Source organism: Varanus komodoensis, unplaced genomic scaffold (genome assembly GCF_004798865.1).
Source record: "Varanus komodoensis strain SLA01 unplaced genomic scaffold, ASM479886v1 scaffold35, whole genome shotgun sequence".
Classification (NCBI taxonomy): Eukaryota; Metazoa; Chordata; class Lepidosauria; order Squamata; family Varanidae; genus Varanus; species Varanus komodoensis.
Window position 1 is genome coordinate 7,320,229 of NW_025335856.1, and position 19,265 is coordinate 7,339,493.

Genomic DNA, 19,265 nt, shown 5'->3' on the forward strand with positions numbered 1-19,265 from the left:
CCCTAACATGATGGGCTAGCACTGTCATGCTGATCAGCAAGATTCAGGAATTGCTGCAACCTCAGGAATGCTGTAAACTTGTGAGATTCATCAAAGCCTTGGGAGAGGATTTCAGCCCTTTCACTATACTATATATAGTCCCCAGCATCCTTGGACACATGAACGCATGGCAATCAATGTATAAGCTAACACATATGCAGCTATGACCACAGAGTCACACAGCAAAGCTTCAGCCCCATTTCACAGGGTCAGGCTAGATCAGGGGTCCTCAGACTTTTTCAACGGGCCAGTGGAAAGGTATTGGCAGTGGGTGTGGGCCACCAAGACAGTGCCAGCGGGGGCCGTGGGCTGGTGAGGGGGTGGGGGCGGGGGGCATGGGAGGAGAGGCAGCAGCTTGATCACGCAGAGCTGGTTTTCTCCGTGCGAGTTCAAAATGATCTCCCCACGAGCAAGCCGCCACCTCTTGCCCACGGCCGTGTACATGTGAGTCCAAAACCTCTGTGGCGGGTTGGATGAATGGGCATGGTGGGCCGTAGTTTGAGGAACCATGGCCGTAGTTTGAGGAACCAGTTTCTGTTTGACCCTGAAAAAGACAGAGGAACTAGACATCAGCATGTCACCTGATTTATCCCTTAGACCAGAGATGGGGAGAAGTTAGATGTATTTATTTAAAGCTTTTATCTGCCAGCCCATTCATAGCATCTCAGGATGGGTTACAACCAGCACAGATTAAAAATATGGCACAGTATCCAGCAATTCACAATAAAATCACAATTAAAACCAATTAAACATGAAAATAACAGGAGAATAAAAAGGTTTTCACCGGGCGCCAAAAAGAAAAAAAGCGTTGGTGCCAGGCAAACCTCTCTGGGGAGGGTATTTCTCAATCAGGGTGCCACTGCGGAGAAGGCCCTTCTCCAGGTAGTCACCCTCCTAATCTCCTTCAAGGAGGGCTACTGAAGAAGATCTCCATATGCTTCGAACATCAACTCCCAGAAGCTCCTGCCCACATGGTGAATGGGTCAGGAATGCTGGGAGATGTCCAAAACACCTGGAGGTTTGCCTGCTGCCCACCACTGCCACCAAGCAGATCTGTTATATTATAGAAGCTACTCAGCTCATGGCTGTCCTTGGTCGTCTCCCAAGCAGGCAGGGCTGCTCATCACGACTTGTGGGCATCTTCCCACCTGCTCCCCAAGCAGGGTGAAATAGTTTAACATGCGGTGCCAGTTTGCTTCTGCCTTTGAGGAACTTGCTTCAGCTTTTCTGTTTAATTAGAGAAGGAAGACACATTCTGTGGTGAGATGTCTGATTCATGGTGGCCTTAGTCTGGTATTAACACATGTTAATTACCAGCACTTAATTACAGAGTGAGCTGCAACTGCACTGAATCTTCCTCTGTGTCTTCTTTTTATTTCTCTTCCCTCCACCCTCCTTTCCCTTCAAAGACAATTTATATATATATAAAAGCAAAGACTAGAGAGCTCCAGGTTCTTGAATGTGCAGGTCTGCTAACACTGCTGGCAAAAAAACTCTTTGCTCCCCCACCCCTTTCCACACATTTCCCTCCTTTTGATTGAAGAACACTAGAAATCAGCCAGGGAGCAGGTGGTGTATTGTGTTAGATTAGCACTGATTGAATTCTTACACAGCCAGCTGATTGAGGTTGCTGTTCAGCAAGCACATGATGCTGCAAACAGTGGGCTGCAATGAAGAGCACATTTTGCCGGATCATGTCCCTTAATCAGCCTCCTTGATTCTGTCAATACTGTCTGTGGGTGTCCTTCACTCAATACCTCACCTGCTCCTTTGCCAGGCCCATGGAATGGAAACTCACTCTGCACCCGGCCAGGGAGGTTTGGAGAGTTAAAATAAAATGAAGCCAAATTCCCCAGCAGGAGGAAATTCTGGGTGCAAACTTGTAATGTTGTATTCAGTGACTGTTTTTGTCCCTGACACTCTCTTTGCCACCTCCTCAATTAAAAAAGGAAATTGACACAACTTCAGTTTCAGATTTGGAACAACCATGGCTAAAATTTTTGAATACAGGCAGTGCGTACTTTGTTAAGTGTTAATTATACTTGATCAAGCAGAACGTGTCCTGTAAGGTCAGGTTAGCTGTTGTGGCTGATACATAATTTGTAAAATGAAAGGTGCAGGGGCTCAAGCTTTTCCTGGAAACCATGCTCCTGTCTTCATTGAACCTTGACAATATACGCTGCTGTTTGTAGCTAGTGAGTGTATTAACAAGGCTGCATAGTGTTGGTCATACACAACAGCTTTGTGCACAAGATGACAGCAGTCTGTGTCCTAGGTTGAAGAGAGGGAGAGAAGGGAAAGGTTTGAAATCTGTAACCTGGGTTGTACTTAAGAGAATGAAACATGATTGATTGTGTGCCTGAACACAACACACATCCTGCCTGGGAAAGCCCATTCCTTGATGTATGTGATAGTAAATTTTGTGGTTGATCACTGGTGAAGAAAGGTGTTCTGCAAACATCCAGCAGGACTTTAAATAATTGTATTCTGATACTGTGGAGAGTTTCCAGAGGTTAAGGCCCTCCTTTTCTTTTGTCAGATTAAGCCTTACTCACACCTAAGGATGGGTGAATGGACGATGTCCATGATCACCAGCATTTTCCAGACATATTCTCACGACTTCTTTCATGCCTCATTTCTGTGCAACTTTGTGATTGCTACTCACTATGGAACAATTAAATTGGAAATTTGTGCATATTTTTCAATATATGCAAATTTCCTCATCAATTAAGGCAGGGCTGATATAATCTACAGAGGAAATGTAGACTATAAAATTAGAAAAAGTGCACAAATCAATCTGGGAAAGAGATGAAAAGCACGTACCTGACAATTAATATATACTTTTGGTGGATGTATCCTCAGACTAATCTTTGGAGCTTCAAACTGGGCATGCTTGCAGGTTTTATAAGCAAAACTGATATTCCAGTACCATTGCTCTAGTCGCATCTTCTCTCCAAGAAGCCCTTGGGAACTATAGTTCAACAAGAAGCTAGGTACCTAGCATTTCTGGCATTCACACCAAACCTAACATCCAAAGTTCTTATTTGGGATGCATTCCAGATAATTGTTTTCAAGTTGCTTAGAATGGAAGTTTGAAAATAGTGGGCTTATGCCAAGAGATAGGATAGAATTTCATCTCAGACAAAATCTGGACCTTCCAGTGTATATAGAAGCATTTCTGGGATACACAGCAATCCAGTGGGATCTGGACCCATTCTGAAATCCAGGCATCAGTAGCAAAAACCAGCTATTAGAGCAAAGCTTTCTTGAGTAGTGAAGAAGCACTAGATGGGCCTCCACTGGGGCAAAACTGAAGCTGAATAGAGTATTGTGATGGGTTGGCTCTTAACATCCCAAGAAAGCCATTTTGGTGAAATAATTATTGTACAATTGGGTTGCTCCATGGGGTGAGGCTGAGAGAAGTTAGAGGTATGAGCATCAGCATATGCAGGGTGCAGTCCTGGGTGCAAGCTCCATTGTGCACAGTGGGACGTGCCTTTGTGTAAACATTGTTAGGGTTGGGCTATAAGGATGAAAGTTAACCCCAACTTTTCTGGAAGGAAATGTCAGAGAGGGGGGTGTGTGCATGTGTGTGTGTGTCCATGCACGTAGACATGATTGCGCAGTAAAATTCCTGACCCTGTGTCAATCAAGACCTTCACTGCATTAGTTATGGCAAATAATTAAGAGCATTTTTATAGGCATATAATGTCCATTCCACTTACCAAAATTAAAACAATAAAAAATACATACTCTAGGTTTAATTTATATGAAACCTTACTTTTGCAGCAGCATAAGCAAAATCAGCTATATAATTAGTAATATTTTAATGTCTTCCCTGAAATAGAATTACTATCTTTTCCCACACAGAATAACTACTATATTTTATGGGGCAGGTTTCTCCCTCTTAAATTTCATTTAAATCCCATTACAGAGGTTAGGTAATGTAGCTTTTCAATTCTCCCAGCTCCATAACATATAATCTTAATTCTAAAGCTATTTTTAGTATATTGACCTTCCAACAATTTTGAACAGATGGACTGAAGTCTTAACAATGTAAGTTATTGCTGTTTATGACTGCCCTTAGCTTGCTTAACTTGGATATCCTTAACTTGCTTAACTTTAAGAGGTTGCTGAAGATTTCCCCTTTGGTGGCTTGCTGCTATAACATAAATAAATCTCATGACCATTCAGAGGCGTGTAAGGATTTCTGCTGCTTCCATCCTGGCAAACCCTCTTCCTAGCATTCCTGAACCTTTAAGTTAAAGAAGGGAACCTCTTAACCACCTCTTGAAAAGTTCTGTGCATAATATATAACAAGCAGGAAACAATTGCATGGATTTAAGTAAAGGATTCAGTTAAGTGTTTCCCATGACCTGCCTTATCTCAACTCCATCTTCTCATGGACTTCTCAGAAACCTGGGCCTTGCCTTTGATGTTTTGTTGCTGCGTTCCCATTCAGTCTACTGATCAGTCTTGGCCTTGGTAAACTCCAGCTGCTGTATCTTCTGAAGTTGTGCTTTCTCAGCTGTGTGGCTGTGTGGCTTTCCAGCTAGGCTTAACCCACCTCCAATACTCAGTACCATTTGAATAAACACAAACTGGCAACTCTAGGTTTTTCCATGGCTGATAAGAAAAGTGCCAGCAAGGAAGTTGGAGAAAGAGAACTTAAAGGGAAGCTTGCCAAAAACAAAAATGAATGAATAGACCCATGGCTACACTTGCAGCAGCGGTGCCAACAGAAAGGATTGGGAGCTAAAGCTAAGAGCCTTCTGTCATCACCATGAATAAATATCATCAATGACAAAGGCAGAAACCCAATAGACACCATCTTTCCCTCTAGGACCTATCGTATTAAAACCGACGTTACATGCCACCAGATGTCATTGTACTGGAGGCTAATTTGACGATTTACATTGTTGAGAGAGGATTAGTGGAACCTTGTGCTTTGATGGCCTATTTCTAATTTGCATCTTTAACGAGTCGGGAACCCAGCCATGTTCTGTTCTTTTGTATTTACTTCTGAGGAACTGTGTTTATTTCTGATGATTACAAATAAATCTTCTCTTCCTTCCTCCACGCTATCCCCCAACCTCCCGGAACAACAACATTTGCTTGGAGCCTGTAAACTCTGTAACCAGAGTGACTATGGAAAGAAAATGAACAATCCAATTATGAGCCCCTTGGAAAAAAAAATGCAATTCACATTCCAGCTTTCCTACCTAGTTCCATATGCATCGATCCATCCCTCTCAAAGAACTGAATGTCCTCTCCACGTCTCATTTTGACGGACTCTTCAGAGATCTGGATATTCTGCAGGTGAAAAGCTTAGTTTCGAGGGGTGATTGAGGCATGTTCTGCGTGCACGAGTGTAAGAGCTGGGCTGATGGTTCTGCTTAACGGCAAAAGCGTACGTGTGCTTGGGCCCAGCCCTCAGTGCTCCATCTTCAGTGCACATAAGTCTCCATACTTCTGATTCGGGCTGTGAGGTGCAGCGATGAAGATTTTCAGCATCCTGCACATTGTGCAGAGTGTTTCATCCAGTTGGTTGGTTTTGGCAGCCTGGATGAAACCCTGTGAAGGGGAAGGGAAGGAGACTGGGGCACCATTTGGATACATACACCATCGGCTTCATACTGTTACCAACCTCACCCCTTGGCACACCCTTTTAGCCCTCTCTGGACTTGCTGTCTGATCTCAGAAACATAGCAGGTGCATCTCAGATTTATGGCCAGATAACTTCAAAGGAACTTGGACCTGGGACTCCAAAAGATCCTGTGTTCCCCCACCCCCAGAGGATTCTGGGAGGAAACAGGATTGCACCCTAAGTCCCCCCACCCTGCCGTGTCCAAACACACAAAGGGTTCTTCTCTATGCAAGCACAGAACTCTGCAGTAGCCAAACTGGTATAAGTATCAGACATCATATTACAGAGAAGCAGTGTAGTGTAGTGGTTAAGCACTTGAACTTGGGACTCGGGCTCACCCATCAAGCCCATCACAGAGTCTCAGCACAACCTACCTCACAGGTTTGTTGTGATGGGGACAACATTGAGAGCACAAGAGAGAGAATGTTGTAAGCTACTCTGAGTTCTTTAAAAGGAAAAAAGGCAGGATATAAATGTAATGAATAATAACATACCAATTTTGTATGAATGTCATCAGTTTTCAGACTGCTATCCTTTACTATTATCCTTTTAGAAACGTCCTTTCTTCCATGATGGAGTTCGGTGTGGTTTATTCATTTATTCTGTTTGTTATTTATTCTTTTTATATTTTGCCTTTTTTCCTACAAGGGAGTCCAGTTGGTGTACACAGTCCTTTTATTCCTCATCATTCGGTCTTCAGAAGAAGGCTGAGAGGCAGGTTAGGCTGAGTGTCAGTGGCTGCCCAAAGTCACCCCATGAGCTTCGTATCCAAGGAGGAATGCGAACCCAGCTCTGCCATGTCCCAGTCAAGCATGCAAGCCACGGCAATCCATTAGCATCAAGTTTCTTTGGCGGATCTTTGATCCGAGCCCTGGCCACACCCAGACATGATTAACGTCAGAAAATTTCTTCCTCCTCGTTTCCCCAGGCTATGCCCTTGTTTTGATCGTTTGGGGAATCACCAATTTGTTTTGCTTTTAAATAGGATGGTATAATTTTGTAACGAAAAGAAATCATTTGTGAAGGGAGTTTTTAAGGACGCGTCTCAAGCCAGTTAAAACTAGGTTTCATCCAGAAAATCATTTCATTATCCACTGTAGAAAGAAACCAGCCAGCCAATCCTGTGAAGTGTTTTGGCTGCTTCCCTTTCTTTTGGAAGGGGGCAGCTTTATTCCCATTCTCATTGTATTTTTCAGTGTTGTGCTTACTTTGAAGAGGGTTTGGAGCTCCAGGAGAATGTTAATGTACTTCTTGCTCTTAATTTGAACCCATCTAGGGAAAACCTCTTGGGTTGGTATATTATTAGCCAGCTTTGTCAGAGCTTGTCTTCTTTATCTAAATTCTTTGAAGAAGTCTCTTTACCTGGTAACTTAGGAGGAACGAGGAACGTTATCATAATCCTGGTCAATTGAAAATAGGCTAAAAGGAGTCACTTCCACTGTGAAGAGAAGCCAGTGGCCACAGGCTTAAACAGCTAATGGTTGCTGGCTTATCAGCAAGAATTAAACAGGGACTTCGGAGAGTTATTCAGTATCCATATCTCTGTTGTATTTGTAAAGCTCTATTTTGGGCAAGCAGCTCATTTAGGAAAAGGGATACCTGAATACAAATAGTATGAATAAATTAAAATTAAGTTTTCTGACACGCAACTGCACTTCCTACACACAAAGAGATGTTTATGTGCAATATATGACATTACTAAATTGGTTTTTCCCCTCAAGGCTGATTCTACCTGCCTTTCTTAGGGGGAGAAAAAGGGAGGGATCAAGCTATCTTAAAACAAACAAAAATAAACTATGCAAACATATAAAACTGCTAAAATCAACTAGAGCCAAATACCATGGCACCATAAAAGAACAAATTAAGAATCCATCATATGCCCAGTGCCTGAGCATAGAGGTGGACTCAGTGCTGAACAGACAGCCAGACAGACTCCAGCAGTGAGATGGCTGTACAACCAAGGGGGCCACCGTCGAAAAGCCCCCCTACCAACCTGACATCATCTGAACTTCCCTTGAAGGAAGCATTTGGAGAAAGAGCTCTGATGTTGACCATAAATTTATCCCAGAAGATACATTCTCTATTGCAGACTTAGTTCATTTCAGCGTGCCCAAACACTGGAGGGCTTTGCAGAATCTGAAAGGGGTGCATGCCATCATGGTTAGAGTCACTCTGACCTGGTTGTTATCTCTGTAGGGAAACCATGTGGAATGACTGTATAACGTGAGGACCACTGCATAGTGCTCATGGGGCAAGTAACCACATTGTCCATGGCTCACATGTATATGCAGTCTTTATTCATGTGATGTTTAGACTCGAAACACTTACCAGCAGCATGCCTCATCCTAGCTCAAGGTGCGTTTCGGGTGTTTCATAGGTTATGTTTCTTGGACGTTTTTCCACGAGCCCGGACATTTAAAGGATTCCTTTGTGGCACTGAACTCACAGGGAAACAGCAGGTGACATCCGGAGAGATCCATTGAAATCAGTGGATCAAGACAGCCATGATTTCAGATTTTGTTGATGGGAAGGGCTATGGAAACCAAGTCCTGTAAGGAAAGATGAAAGGAACTTGATATATATGGATAATTGATCTGGATTGTTTAAAAAAGCCAAAGAGATCTCTCAACAAGATTTTCCAGTGATTGAAAATCATAATGGTTTACTGTTTTCTTGGCTGTCATATGACCAGTGAAAGCATAATTGTCTATGCAGAATAGCAACCATTGTGGACTAAATTCTGTCAAAACAAGGGGTAGGAAAATGAGTGCAAGTGTGCAAGGAACTAATAGGATTCCTCTGTTTTTGTTTTGCTTTGGGGGAGAAGATAAAGAATTTGGATTGCCCAGATATAATATGGATTATTATTGTTGTTGTTGTGTGAAATGCACATAGCCCTGTCTGTAGCATGTTAACGGTTGACACATCAATAAATATCAAGCAAGCAGGCTTTGAACAGTGAGGGGAGAAATGGGGAGAAATAAAAGATTTGGCCTAGTGGGGTCAGAATCTGCACATCAGAGTTGTTTTTTCTTTTCCACCCACTATACAAAGCCAGCATGAAGCACCTCTGATTGTCTCTTCAAACCATGATCATTGTACTTCATCTTTAATGAGCAGACTGGCGGGTTCCTTGAAGGGCTTTATGCTGGATATTTATATGAACACAGACGTGCAAGTTGTCTGCTTTACATATTACTGCCCTGATTTTTTCCAGTCCATGCAATGAATAATTTAGCCAAAAAAAGTGTGTAAGTATCTCTTTATTATTCATTATAATGAACTGAGACAGGAGTAATAGTCCACTAGACTGCAATCCCCTTAGGGCTCAACTTAACTAGGCTGTGCTTAGCTCCCCAACAGTTAATTTGAATAAAGGGAGGATTCCAGTGTTAGAACATCAGGCTACAGCATTGCGTGGCAGGATTAAGATGGATAGGAAGGGGGAAGGAGGAAGGGGGTAAGCAGCGCTCAGGGTCCAGGGACAAAGGGGCATCTGCTAAGTGGAAGGAGAGGGGTAGGCTTGCTAAATGGAGACTTGGCAGGACACAGAAGCAGGGGCAAAGTGTGCCGTTTTTGTTCAGGGTGCAAACTGGAAGTTTGCAGGTTTAAATCTATTGCAAAGCAGAGCAGGGGCAGCAGAGGGGGGACAGCAAGTCCTATAACTCCCCAAATCCCCAGCCCACTCTGTGACTTGTTGTTCTCCTTCCCTTGCATCCAAACAGGCATAGCACTGTTCCCCAAGCCATTCAGGCCTTTCAAGAGCTCCCAGGTGCAGGCAAACATCCTGTGTGGGCAGCCAAGTCAGCCCACACAAGAACTGAGCATACCTTTCAGCTGAACCAGGTTTTTCTTACAGGAAAAGGCATTAGATACTCCAGGTTAATGTCATCTCCAGCACAGAACACAGCCAATCACAAGCAATTACGCAAACTTTTTGGTTAACCGTAGGTTCCTTAATAGGTAAATGAGACACCAAAGGGGACAAAGGCAGTGAGAATCTGATTTGCACAATTTGTCACAATTTGAAAGTGTTTACAGGGTTACGCAGAAGGAAGGTAGGGTGATGCAGAAGGTTTGAGTATACAGCTTCCAACGAAGCAGAAATTGGTCTGTGAATCATACATTTGGTTTTTAGCCTGATGCAATTTTAGCAGGTCATGATGTGTTTTTCCTCACTAGTCAGACCTCATCTGGAATACTGTGTCCAGTTTTGGGCACCAAGATTTAGGAAAGATGCAAAAAAATTAGAAAGGGTCCAGAGGAGGGCAACAAAAATGATCCCGGGTTTGGAAACACTGCCCTGTGAGGAGAGATTGAGAGAACTGGGCATGTTCCATCTTAAGAAGAGAAGACTGAGGGGGGCATGATATCCCTCTATAAGTACCTCACAGGTTGTCACAATGAGGAAGGTCAAGATCTCTTCTTGCTGATGGCAGAGCATAGGAGAAAGAATAATCAATTCAAGTTGCGACAACCCTGATTCAGGCTAGATATTGGGAAAAGTTTTCTTGGTGTTAGAGCGATACAACTATGGAACCAGTTGCCTAGAGAGATGGTGGCCTCTCCCACACTAGAGACATTCAAACTGGGCAGCCCTCTGAGTGGGGTGGTGCGACATGGTGTCTGCAACAGCAGGAGGTTGGACCTGAGGGCCTCCATGGCCCCTTCCAACTCAACTATTATATGATTCTATGCATTGCTGCCTCCAATGGAAGCCCAGAGGGGAAGCAGCAAGGCAGAGGACTTTCTCAGTAGCATCCTCACCTGATGGAATGGCCTCCCCACTGGGGCCCACCTGGCACCAACATTGTGATCCTTTCAGCATCGGGTTGGGCTACCCTCTAACCCCTCATATTAATATTAATTTATTTATTTAAAATATTTATATGCCATCCTGTCACAAAAAGCCTCAGGACGGCTTACAACATAAAAAATAACATAAATAAATTCCCGACAAACACTGGCTGCAGTTAAAAACATAGAAAAGACAATATTAAAACTTATTAAAATATTGCTGGAATAAAAAGGGCTTAACCTGGTGCCGAAAAACCAATAATGACGGCGCCAGGTGGACCGCGGACGGGCCGGAGCTGGGACTGGATAGCATATGTCAGCTGTTTTAACAGGTGGTTGAATTGTTGTTGAATTGACGCTGTATTCATTGTTTAAATCATTTTCAGTTTTCATACTAGAATCCTGTATTTTCTCATATTTATATTCTGTTATCTATTTTTATTATTGCGCTTGTGTTTATATATTCTTGCAAAATGCTTGGAGAGCTTCCACTCTGGGGGTGGTACAGAAATACTAATATTACTACTAATAATGGAGTGGGTCACTGAGCTGCCTTTTATTCTGCCTTCTGGGCAGTGAATCTGCCATAGTTGTTGCTATGGTGTTTTCCGTGGGTGCTGCTGCCATGATTACAAGTATATACATCAAGCTATTCTATCAAATGGTATTAAAATGGACTGTACATCTGGGAAACATTTCAACTCCTCTCCCTTCCCCCCTTTTGGAGAGGAGCTTTCTTTTCTTTGTCAAGTGTAACTAACCACTCTGAAATGTAGTTCTTAAGCGGCCCAAAATTACGTGGTAGCAGAGAGGTGAGGCAGAGAGTTAGACTGCAGTAAAGAGCAGAATCATTTCTCCGGGGGGTTTCAGGCATGTATAAAACAACATATTCTTGCCTGTCCACATTTCCTTTTCTCTGTGTGGATTCAGGCCACTGCTGCTCAGGCAGTATCCAATTACAAGGTGGCAGCTAGGAATGTGTCAGGAATCTAGCTGGCAGGTCAAAATTGCCCTCTTCGCCAGAGCCCAGCTGTAAGCCAAGCCCTGCTCTCCGCATACGCCAATGTCAGCTGCACCAGCACCGCCTTCCGCTTTTAAAGTGGGCCATGATTTGCATACATTTCCAGCAAGGGAAATTTCCATTAATTCTGGCTACAATTTGTCTAATTTGTGCAAGTTCCACTTAGGACTTTGTTAAATCTGTTCCGTCTTTGTTAGATGGATTGACAGGTACATTTACTTCCATTGCCGCTCACTGATTGAATTGGGTTTTTTCTCCGTTTTCCAACCTTCATCCCTGAGATATTGCACTTCGGAAAATGCGCAGATCCGCCCCAAAATGCGCAGATCCCCCCTCCAGTGCATGCTTGCATGGTGCACACTGCAATCCAGAACTTCCTACCACTTGAAAAAGTGAGGCAAAGATAATTCTTTTACTTGTATCCAAGGTTTAGCTGGGGGAGTTTTATTTCTCTGTGTGGAGGACCTCCTGTGTGGAGGAGGATTTCTCTGTGTGATGAAGTTTTTAACTGAAGACTGATTTTAATATAAATAAGAGACACCAGCACAGAATATACTCAAATCAAATTAAATAAAAACATGGATTCTTTCTGGAGGAAACACGCTTAACGCTACTCGAGCCTGCCCTTCTCAATCGCCTTTCTGTCCCTCCCTTTCAGGTGTACTGTGGATGACCGGGTGACCCGAGTCGCTTGGCTGAACCGGAGCACGATCCTTTACGCTGGAAATGACAAGTGGTCAATAGATGATCGGGTGGTTATTCTCACGAACACCAAAACTCAGTACAGCATCAAGATCCAAAACGTGGACATATATGATGAAGGACCTTACACCTGTTCTGTTCAAACAGACAATCATCCAAAGACATCGCGGGTCCATCTTATCGTGCAAGGTAAGACTAAGTGGCATGCACCGGGGAAAAGGAACACGCAACCTTCACATTGAGGGGGTTTCTGGGGTTTTGAAGCAGGAGCTTTCGCTGGGAACAGCCGGGCACTTGCACATGTCGTCATGCTGTTATATAGTGACGATGGCCAGCCTTGATGGCTTTAAAGAGGACTGGGCCAGTTCATGACAGATGAGGTGATCAGTGGCTGCTGGGCCTAATGGCTATATGCGACCTCATATCAGAGCCCACTTTTTCCTGCGTGCCGGTTGCGGTGCAACACGGGCAGGCAGGTGCCGCTGCAGTCACGTCATTGTTGTGGATTTCCCTTCAGCAGTTGGTTGTGGAAAGAATACTCTGCTAGCTGGATCCCTGGCGTGTTGCCACAGGGCTGCTCTGACGTTCTTAAGTCCTTAATGGCTGTTCTGATGCCCCTGGTTTCCACCCTGCATGCTGCGAGCAAGATATGAGTGGTGCCTGGTGTTTTAGGAGAAATGAACCAAGTGGACAAATGGCTGATAATGTGTCTCTCTCTGGACAGTTTGATTTTAAAGAACTGTGCGATTGGTGACCCTGTTCTAAACATTTGCTTTGCCAACGTATCAATATCTGAGTCCAGTTCCGATTTAACTTCATTTCCATGTCCCAGTGTTCCCACATGGTTTGTAACCATGTTCTTGATAACAGGAATGGGGAGGGGAGAGAGCAGATTTAAAACTCTCATCTGAAACCCAGGATGTGAGTCCTGCTGTATGGCTTTGAGAATTGTTATGATATATTGTATGTCATTAATGATTCATTCATTTATGTTGTTGTTAGCTTCCTTGAATGATTAGTTCTGAAAAGATGGGGTAGAATATTAAATATGTAATTGTTATTTCTTCGTAGCAGCTGAGGATGGCAGGTAAAGCTTGGGAAAAGTCTCATCTCCCATACGTTGCCTGTTCATAAAAGAAAGGGAGGCAGGGTGTGTGTGTACATACATGCACACACACATAGATGTGGGTAGGGGAGAGTATCAGGGGATTTTGTGGAGGGAGAAACTCTGGAGATTTCCAGGCAGGATTTTTCCTAACACTGAGCAGGTTATGAGGAAGAGGAGGGCTGGTACAAATGTTTGCTTGTCCTTGTTTCAAAATGAAGCTCACATGCTCCAAGTGGTAGCCCAGAGTTCGAGGGTGTCCCTGTGGCACCCCAAGTGTTCTTTGACAATGGGTGCTACAAAAGCCCAGGGATGATGGGAGTGTAGTTCCTGGGGGCATTTCCAGCTCCTACTTCCCAGGTGTAGGTACCCTTTGCTGTCACTTGGCCTAGCAACTACCTTTCTGTCATTATGGAATGAAAAACCTACCACCATCTCATAACCTCTGTGCATTAATAGTCACATCCCTCTGAATATCTGCCCTCAAGCTTCACACAGGGGTTGACCTATCCCAAGACTTCTGACATTCAGCTGAGCATACCATGTGGGCCCACTGGAATTCCTGCCAAGAAGGCAGCGATGCCAGCATTCCCTTTCCATGCTTTTGAACAGTCTGCGGACTGACAAAGCAGCTATGCTTGCATTTTGCAAATGGGTGTGCACATTGCATTGGATGTAAATGCACACATTTTTGTCCCTCCTTTCCTTGACTGAGTTAGACACAGAACTTTCTAGTCTGTCTGGTCATCACTCCTCCTTCTTGTAACATGCAGTGCCTCTTAGAACAAACAGGAATAAGGAAATGAGTTGAAGATGCATTTTCCCCTCCCTCATTGCACTTCCAAAGTGTACCTTTGTGTTAAAAACATTGCACACCTCTGTCTGAAAAATATGATTGGATGAGACAGGAGGAATTGGTTGGTGAGTTTCTGAAAATATGTTGAATGCCAAGGAGGAAACTCCAGTGTGTGGCCATTCTGTCTCTCACACCTGCAGAAGAATTCAAGTTCCAGAAGAACAGAGACATTTCTAAATATGAAAAGCAATACTTCAGTGGTACCTTAGTGCCCTTGACAGTGGAATTATCTTCTTTGGGGGAAATACAGTGCCAAAATAAAAGAACTGTCAGATACTGTAGAGGAAGAGACGGAAACTGAACAAGGCTATCACTTTCTAGAGGAGAGAGAGAAGAGACAGATTGCATAAGTCTGCCAAAGTCATTGTGGGGCATAAAGGGCTTTTGGCACAGAGCTTCAAGGGATAATGCTGCAAGAGAAGCTGTCTAAGCCAAACTCAAACTGTTGCGGGGGAAAGAGGGAGTACCCAAGTCTTTTCTGAGAGAAGCACCTCAGAATTTTTACATCGAGCATCAAATGGACAGGAGGAAGAAGGCTTTTGAGGAAGGCCAGAATCAAAGGGTGGTTGATTCCATCAAAAAGGTTCAGAGTGGATTTCACTGTTAGGCCTGTGATGGTGATGGATGAGATGTACCATATTCCATTCCCCCCACCCCAGAATAGTAAGGCATGCCTGGACATGCAAGTAGAATTACATGTCACGTTATGTGTCCACACAGCCTAAGCTCTGTGTTGAGGAGCTGTATTTTGCAATATGTATAAATGATGCAGATAATGCATATGAAGCCCTCACTCCGTGCACACATAAACGCATGTGCATGTGCTTGCACACACACACACACACACACACACAACTTTTCTTGGACTTTGAACAGAAACAAACATGGGAGATAAATTTTAGAGATGTGGGAATGCTTTCTTTTTATTGTTTAACTTAATTTTGACCAGTTTGCAATCTTGAATGCAAACAGGAATGCAGTTGTCATAGAAAATTGACGGACTCCAAAGTTTGGGTTTGCAAACCTCCTACTGCAGAAAAATTCACATTAAGCTTGCACACACTTCCTTGTTTTATTCTATTGAAGAAATGGTGCTTTTGGATGAGCACTTCACAAAGTGAATCAAAGTCTGTGCCTTTCCTATCCAAGCAAACAACAAAAGATCCTAATTGAGAACAGAAGCAAGATAAACTGAGCTACAAAGCACTGCTCAGAGAATCTTGGCAAGTTAGAGGATCACTGATGCTTCCATCTTTAATAAATTTAGAGGAGCAGGGCAGAATTTCTTTGAGATTTAGGTGGCAGGGACTGCATTACTTAGTGTTTTACAAGGTGCTCCAGGAGCTGCTGCCTTTATCTTCTTGAGAACTGGAGGAGGGGGTGAAGCCATGCTTGGAAAATGTGGCTACTGAATTGCCTGGAAATATTTCTGCATATTGCAACTACCTGGAAACTGTTTGGTAAAGGAGTGTCTCTTCCCTTCCACCCCATTCTGGACTAGTTGAGCTTCAAGGCACTGCAATAATCCATCCTGGTGATTATCAGAGCATTGGTGCCTGGAGCAAGGGCATTTCTGCTCAGGTATGGGAGCAGCTTACCTATATTAGCCTAAGCTGACACAGGTTGCTCTGAGCCATGTAAGCCTCTTGTGCAGGAGGGACAATCTCCCTGGAATTGTGAACTTGATCATTTAGGGAGGGTGCAGCCCCCTCCAGAACACGCTGAGCACCATTCAACTGGGAGTATTCAGAAGCCACCAAGAATACATCTGGGGTATGAATTGAGCCTCAGTCTATGTGCCTTCAACCAGCCCATTACTATTTTCAGCCAGTGATTTCTCAAACCTGATCTGAGTTCATTGCAAGGAGGGAGGGAGGGAGGAGGGGTATCACTTGTTTCTTTAGTCCAAATCTCCAATGACTCATCTTGCTGTTTTCATGGGGACAGAATAGACTGGGGAACACAGTCTCATTGTTAGGGGAGACATTGCTGCATAGCTTCATGATAGACTTCAGTTTGAAGGGCTTTGGGTGATGCTCCTTTATTTGACACCATCCCTTGTTTTAGGAGCTTTTGCACACAAGGGCATATGCAAGATCAAGTATTGCAAGAAGGTGGAACAGAAGCCTTGAGGTAGTCCATTAGCAGTTTCTAGCACCAGTACAGCTGGCTCAGTAGGCATATACTGGTCACCCCGCCCCCCACAATCTACAGTATATTTCTGTCTATGCATATAGAAGGAACAACTCATTGGAGAACGATTGACGGCAAAAGGAGAAGGGGATAGTAGAAGATGAGGTGGCTGGATGGGGGTCACTGGGGTGGTGGGTGTGGGCTTGAATGGACTCCAAGGGATGGTGGAGGACAGGAGAGACTGGAGGAATGTTGTCTATGGGGTCGCGATGGGTGGGGTGTGACTTTGAGACTAGCAACATATAAACATATATACATTTTGACTTCTTTTGCTTCCCACCCCTTCTTTGAAGGGGGCAGGAAGCGTGATGGATTTCCACTCTCTTGGTGATGCAGAAGTAGACACCCTACTCCAATCATGTTTCCTAGGAAGATTCCCAATTCTGTGACTGATTGTAGTTGGCTTTAATGTAGAAATGGCCTCCTGGTGCCAGGGACTGAGAACTGCTTTGGAGCAAGTCCTTGTTTGGGACCTGGCTTCATTCACGCATGCCTCAGGCTGCATGCTTGGTTAGCAATGGGGGAGTGCAGAATGGACCTTTCCACTCCCACCAATGAATGATTCATTGAGAAAAAATGTTCACAGTCAGCGGATAAATTATTCAAAGGAACACTGACCTCTGCCACTCATGAAGAGATGTTGTTTCTGTTTCTCTTCCTCCTCAACCGTCTACCCTCACAACCGCCTAGCCCACAGTTCCCAAGCCCTAACAAACATAGGTCTTGCCGCCCCCTCCCCACTCACTTCAATTAGAAAGTAACTCCAGAGGACTGGCTTCTTAGCAACTGCTATCGGCTTTTGTCCAGTGTATAGATTATTTTTTTCTCAGAGTTAGTGTTAGTTCAGGTTAGATAAAGATAATGAAAGTTTCCTAATCCTCTTAAAGAAGATTTATCTGGCTGAGTAGAAAGCACTTGCAATACAATAAGGCATGTATAAAACTGGAACCTAACCTCTCCTTTAATTTCAAACAGCTGATGGATATTGATTTTGCAATGAGTAAATCTGAAAGTGTGAGGGTTTGGGGGGAGGAGAATTGTGCTTTGACATTTTTAAATTTTATTTATAGGTGGGAAAGCCATGAAAAGAAACATTAAAATAATATTGCCTCTTTATCTGCACTTCTTTGGAAAAAAGAGTTCTATCTGGGTAATATTTTTGGGGTGAAGGGGGCAATACTCAACCTTGAGGGGTGGAGAAAAATATCTCCATTCAAGTTAATGACATCCCTCTTAGCCTTGTAGTTCTGGATAATACGGAGTCATACAGTTATTCCAATAAACTCAGAGATACTGTTAAGATGACCACACATGGTGAACTTTCTCATAACAGTAGCCATTCAAGACACTGATAAACAGAGCATGTTGCTATGAATATACCAAGTGGAAAACTATGCCATTTCCTCATTACCTTTTATATATTTATTTAAAGTTTTTCTATGCGGTTCAATACCACAGTCTCTGGACAGCTTACAAAAAACAACAACATACCAAAATAAAATCAAAGATAAAGCCAATTAAATATTAAAATGTTGGGAAAATAAAAAGGGTTTTGCCTGACACCGAAAAGGATAAAGCGATGGTGTCAGACGAATCTACCTGGGGAGCGTATTCGACAGTTGGGGCACCACCACCAAGAAGGCACTTCTCCAGGTAGCTACCCTCCTAATCTTCTTCCAAGAGGGCTCCAGAGAAGGACCACTGCGTCAGATCTCAAGGAGCAGACAGGCACACAGGTAAAGAAGGCGCTTCTTCAGGTATCCCAGAACCAAGCCATTTAGGGGTTCATATGTCATTACCAGCGCCTTAAATTGGCCCTGGACTTCAATTGGCAGTCAGTGTAAACAGTATAGGACCGGCGTGATATGAGAGTATCTGCCGGTCCCCATTAATATCCTGTCAGTTCTTTTCTGGACCAATTCAAGTATCCAGACTGTCTTCAAGGACAGCCCCATGTAGAACTCATTGCAACAGTCCAAACGGGAAGTTACCAGAGCATGGGACACTGTTGCCAGGCACTGCTTAACTACATCCATAGGTTGTCCCAAACCGGCCCTGTACGCCTGCTTTGAAGACTAACTCCTTCAAACCAGGTTTACTCAGTTTGAATGTCACAGCTAATAATCATCTTCCCAGACAAGGGTGTGAAGCAGGGACTCAAATTCTGTGATCCTGCTTGGTATCCTCACAACAACCCTATGAATGTACTACGAGTCAGGGAATAACCCAAGGTCATCCCAGGAGCTTCTTGGCTGACTGGGCACTCAAAACCAAGTTTCCCCAGCCCTGGCCCCAAAACTCTAACCCCTACATCAAGTTGACATCTGCAGCATAGACGTTTTCTGTTCGTATCTGTTTCTTTAACCATCCTATATAATTAAGAAACCAGAGTGGGGAGAGGAGATGGAAGATGTACCATAACACCTGCAAGCGCACCCAAAGAACCTCTGCAAAAAGGCCAGTTCCAGCTGCCTATGCAAACCGTGCCTTCGTGCTTTTCGTAGTAACACTGCATTGGATGGGCGGGTTCAAGAAGCGTGGGCAGGTTGAAGAAGGTTGCACCAGTTCATAAATGGAGCCAGGGTGGGAACACTGGACGGGCATGGCACAAATGTACACCTGCACACACAGAAGAGGATCTGGAGGCTAGCATACAAATGCAGGGGAAGCCCTGTTCCCTGCTTGAATGTTTTCCTCCCATCCAGGCTCGATCAGTTTTTCATGGCCATGGAAATGGTCCTCCTGGGAGTATTTGCTTGCATCTATATTGTCTGTTTGGATAAACCTGATGTGATTATCTTCTCTCTTCAAATGGCCTATTTGAGTTAGCAGTTCTCTTAAACACCTTTTCCCAAGTAAAACTTGCTTAGAGGGAAAAAGAACAGAAATGAGCGACTGTACATTC

General features: G+C 43.9%; 1 protein-coding gene across 4 annotated transcripts in view; it reads left to right on the top strand.

The window, feature by feature from the left end:
- The window catches only part of OPCML (opioid binding protein/cell adhesion molecule like), a 339,391-nt gene that overhangs the window by 170,862 nt on the left and 149,264 nt on the right, over window positions 1-19,265 (top strand). For all 4 annotated transcript variants that reach the window (XM_044439558.1, XM_044439560.1, XM_044439556.1 and 1 more), the window contains exon 2: window positions 12,163-12,395. In XM_044439558.1, coding sequence (XP_044295493.1) covers window positions 12,163-12,395 — 233 coding nt within the window. The remainder of the gene's footprint in view (window positions 1-12,162; window positions 12,396-19,265) is intronic.